General features: G+C 62.5%; 1 protein-coding gene across 1 annotated transcript; it reads left to right on the forward strand.

Moving 5' to 3' along the window:
- Window positions 1–329: 329 nt before the first annotated feature.
- On the forward strand, window positions 330–2,358 carry LOC136303923 (serine/threonine-protein kinase pim-1-like; the record flags this gene model as incomplete). The annotated part of the gene is made up of 5 exons (XM_066207620.1): window positions 330–407; window positions 531–581; window positions 787–1,153; window positions 1,790–1,969; window positions 2,217–2,358. Coding segments are annotated over 5 exons (783 nt in total), but the record flags the coding sequence as incomplete, so codon positions are not given.
- Window positions 2,359–3,601: the final 1,243 nt, after the last annotated feature.

Below are 3,601 nucleotides of genomic sequence, written 5' to 3' on the forward strand. Positions count from 1 at the left end.
CGGGGATCGGTGCCTGGGCCAGGGACAGTATCGCCGCGCTTTGCCTCCGCCTGTTCCGAGCCCGGCCCCGGCCCCTCCCGGGCCCCGCGGACACACGCGGCGCGGCCGCTCCCGCCGCCTGCGCTGCGCCTTCCCCGGCCCGAGCTCCGCCGCTGGCCAGCGCGGCCGCCGGCCCCGAGCCGCCAGTGTCGCCTTCCCAGGAGCGAACGCCTGGGGATGCCCGGCCTGGGGTGGTTGAGGGGCGCTCAGGGGCCGTTCCTGGCCCCAGGCCGAGCGCTGACAGCCGCGTCTCACCGGCAGGGAAGGCGCAGCGGGGCCTCCAGGAGCTGTACCGGCTGGGTTCGCTGCTGGGGCGCGGCGGCTTCGGAACTGTCTTCGCGGCGACGCGGCTTTCGGATGGCGCCCCGGTGAGCGGCGGGCGCAGGAGGAGGGGGTGCAGGAGGAGGAGGAGAAGGGCGGAGGAGGAGGAAGAGGATGGGGCTGGGCAGGGCGGGCGGTGAGCTCAGCCCGCTGCTCCCCTTGCCTTGCAGGTGGCCATCAAAAGGGTGCCACGGAACCGCGTCCGGCACTGGGGAGAGCTGGTGAGTGAGCGGGGGCCAGCGGGAGAAGCCGGGGCGTGCCGGGCGGGGACGAGCCGAGGCCCGGCAGGGTGGAATCCGCCAGGACGCCTCGAGGGAGAGCGGGCGTGGGGCCAGCGGAGGGTGCAGAACATCCCGGGCAGGGTGAGCGCTTCCCCACCCCTGGCACGGCCTCAGCCCCACTGACGGCATCGTGGTCCTCCCACAGCCCAACGGCACCAGCGCACCGCTGGAGATCGTGCTGCTGGACAGGGTCTCCACTGGCTTCCCTGGTGTGGTCCAGCTGCTGGAGTGGGTGGAGCTCTCCAACGACATCGTGATGGTGCTGGAGCGCCCGGAGCGGTGTCAGGACCTCCAGCATTTCATTCGGGCACGGAGGTTCCTGTCCGAGGAGGTGGCGCGGGAGCTGTTCCGCCAGGTCCTGGAAGCTGTGCGGCACTGCACCAGCTGCGGGGTCCTGCACAGGGACATCAAACCCCAGAACATCTTGGTTGACCTGGCTACCGGGCAGGCCAAATTGATTGACTTTGGCTGTGGCACCTACCTGCAAAAGACAGCATACACTCAATTTGCAGGTGAGCCCACGCAGGGGGGTGCTCCCGGTCCCAGCATCTCATGGCCCAGCCTGGGTGTGGCAGCAGGGACTCTCCCTTTTGCTGCCAGACACAGCACTGAGTCTTCAGCCAAGTGGCTTTTGAGCAGGGGTGTGTGGGGGGCCAGCTTCCAGCCCTGCTGGCAGCCTTTGCCAGCCACTCTGCCCAGGTCTGGCGCTGGGGTTGGGGCAGGCAGCTCGACAAAAACACCTGTGGGTGAGAGTAGCAGAGAAGCGGGGGCTAGAAGCAGTGCAGCAGCCAGTTTGGTGTGCAGGCAAGAATGGGCTTGGGCCGCTCTGCCTGCCTTATTTGCCCTGGCTTCATAATGTTTTTTGGGGCAATGCAGTCAGGGAGGATGAGGGCATGGTTTTTCCCCGGCGCTGAGTGGGTTTTTCCTTTGGATGTCATGGCCAGGCCTTGCCACGGCTTCCGCTGCCCCCTTCTGACACTAGTAGCTTTTTTTCCAACCCTGAGTTTGTAAACAAGTCACTGGTGCTGGTGAGAGAGCAGCAGGTCACCCCCCGTGCCACTGGTGCGGCCCCCACATGCCCAGGGATGCTGGGGCCAGGCTCTGGGAGCAGCAGCATCCCCCTGATGAACTCCATCTGTATTCCATAGGAACACCGTCCTACAGCCCCCCGGAATGGACCCACTGTGGCTGGTACTATGGCGAGCCAGCTACCATCTGGTCCCTGGGCATCCTGCTGCACCAGATGGTCTGTGGAGAACACCCTTTCAGGAGGGGTCAGAAGATCAGCTGGGACCATCAGCTCTCCCTGCCACAACAGCTCTCTCAAGGTGGATGCTCATCTCTGGGCACGGGGGGAATACCAGTGCTGGGAAACAGCAGTTGGCTTGTGAGCATCCTGCTTTGGCAGCTGCTGAGGAGGTGGCACATGTCCTGCTCTCCTGATCTCCTCCAAAACAGGGAATTGGTGGGAAAGTTTGGGCCCCGCTCTGAGCACATGCAGCATGGCCTGGGCATGGGAATAGTGGGACAGGAGCTTTCTCCAACTGACTGGTGGCTTCTGGTTTCTCTCCCCAGATTGCCAAGATCTGATCAGGTGGTGTTTATCAGTGCACTCCTTGGACAGGCCCTCATTAGAAGACCTGTTCTGTGATCCTTGGATGCAGGATACTCATCTGCCGTAGAAGAAGGGAGAGAGCCACAGGCACACTTTGATGCAGGGCCCTGGTGAGTTCCAGCTGCACACATGCCTCGGCGATCAGAAGCAGAGCAACCCAGACTTTTTGTCCTGCCTGTGTCACTGCGCAGGGCTCATGGGATGGGCACAGGCAGCCCTCATGCTGGAGCCGAGCTGCTCTGCCCAGCACTGGTGGCTGCCATCCAGGCTGGTTTTGCTTGTCCTGGTTCACTGACAGCTGGGGCCCTGGGCAGAGCCCTGAGAGCCTGGTCTCACCCCCAGGGAACAAGAAGGAGCCCCTGGAGAAGCTGGACAAGGTGGGGCTGCTGCTGCTGGAGACAGCAAGGACAACATCCAGGATGAAAACCTCTTCTGGGACCTGGCCACCACAAAGCTGAAGATGACTGACTTCGATTCTGGCACCTTCTTCAAAGCCAGGCTCCACAGCCAATTTGCAGATGAGTCCACGCACAGGGGGATGCTCCCAGATTTGGGCATTGCACGGCCTGTCCAGGAACCACAGGTTCCTCCCTTTGCTGGGGCAGGTCCAACTGATTGTTCAGTGGGCTGCCAAGCTGCTTTTTGGCAGGGCTGGGGGCACAGGCTGGGGTGGTTACGAAATGGGAGTTGGCTCCTGGCCCTGCCAACAGCCCCCACCACCCACCGTGCCCTGGGCTGGGGCTGGGGCAGCCAGCCCGACACAAACAAACCCCCCAGGTGGGAGCAGAGGTGGGACTCCAGAGCCTGTCCATGGGCTGCTTTGCTTTGCAGGCAAGGAAGGGCTTGGGCTGCTCCACTGCCCTTGTTTGCTTTGGGATCACCATTATTTTGGGGGGCAGTGCAGGGGGGAAGAGTGAAAGCATGGGCTTCCCTCACTGGTGGGTGGGTTTTTCCCAAGCATGTCAGAATTGGCCCTTCCTCAAGTCCCTGACAGAGATCACATCTTTTAACTTTTCCCTTGTTTCCCCTTTTTGTCTGTTAATTTGTTGTTTGTTTTTCTAAAGGAAGTGTTCTAGGTGGTGTCCAGTCTGGATTGGGAAGTGCTTGGGACCATCTGTGGCGTGGATGGGCCGCGCCCTTGGAGAAGGCTGAGGACGTGGTTTGGGAGCAGCTTTTCTTCCCGCGGCGGATGGCGTGAGGTGGGTCCCCGTCTTCTTGGCACGGGTGGGGTAAGAGCTTTTGGGAGATGGCAGCCAGCACAGGAGCATCTTGCTCTGGGCAGCTGCTGAGGGCTGGATGCGCCGTGGCTGGCTGCAGGCTGGGCACACGTCCTGCCAGCAGTGAT

Source organism: Chamaea fasciata, unplaced genomic scaffold (genome assembly GCF_029207755.1).
Source record: "Chamaea fasciata isolate MVZ Bird 193981 ecotype frontalis unplaced genomic scaffold, bChaFas1.0.hap1 SCAF_43, whole genome shotgun sequence".
Classification (NCBI taxonomy): Eukaryota; Metazoa; Chordata; class Aves; order Passeriformes; family Sylviidae; genus Chamaea; species Chamaea fasciata.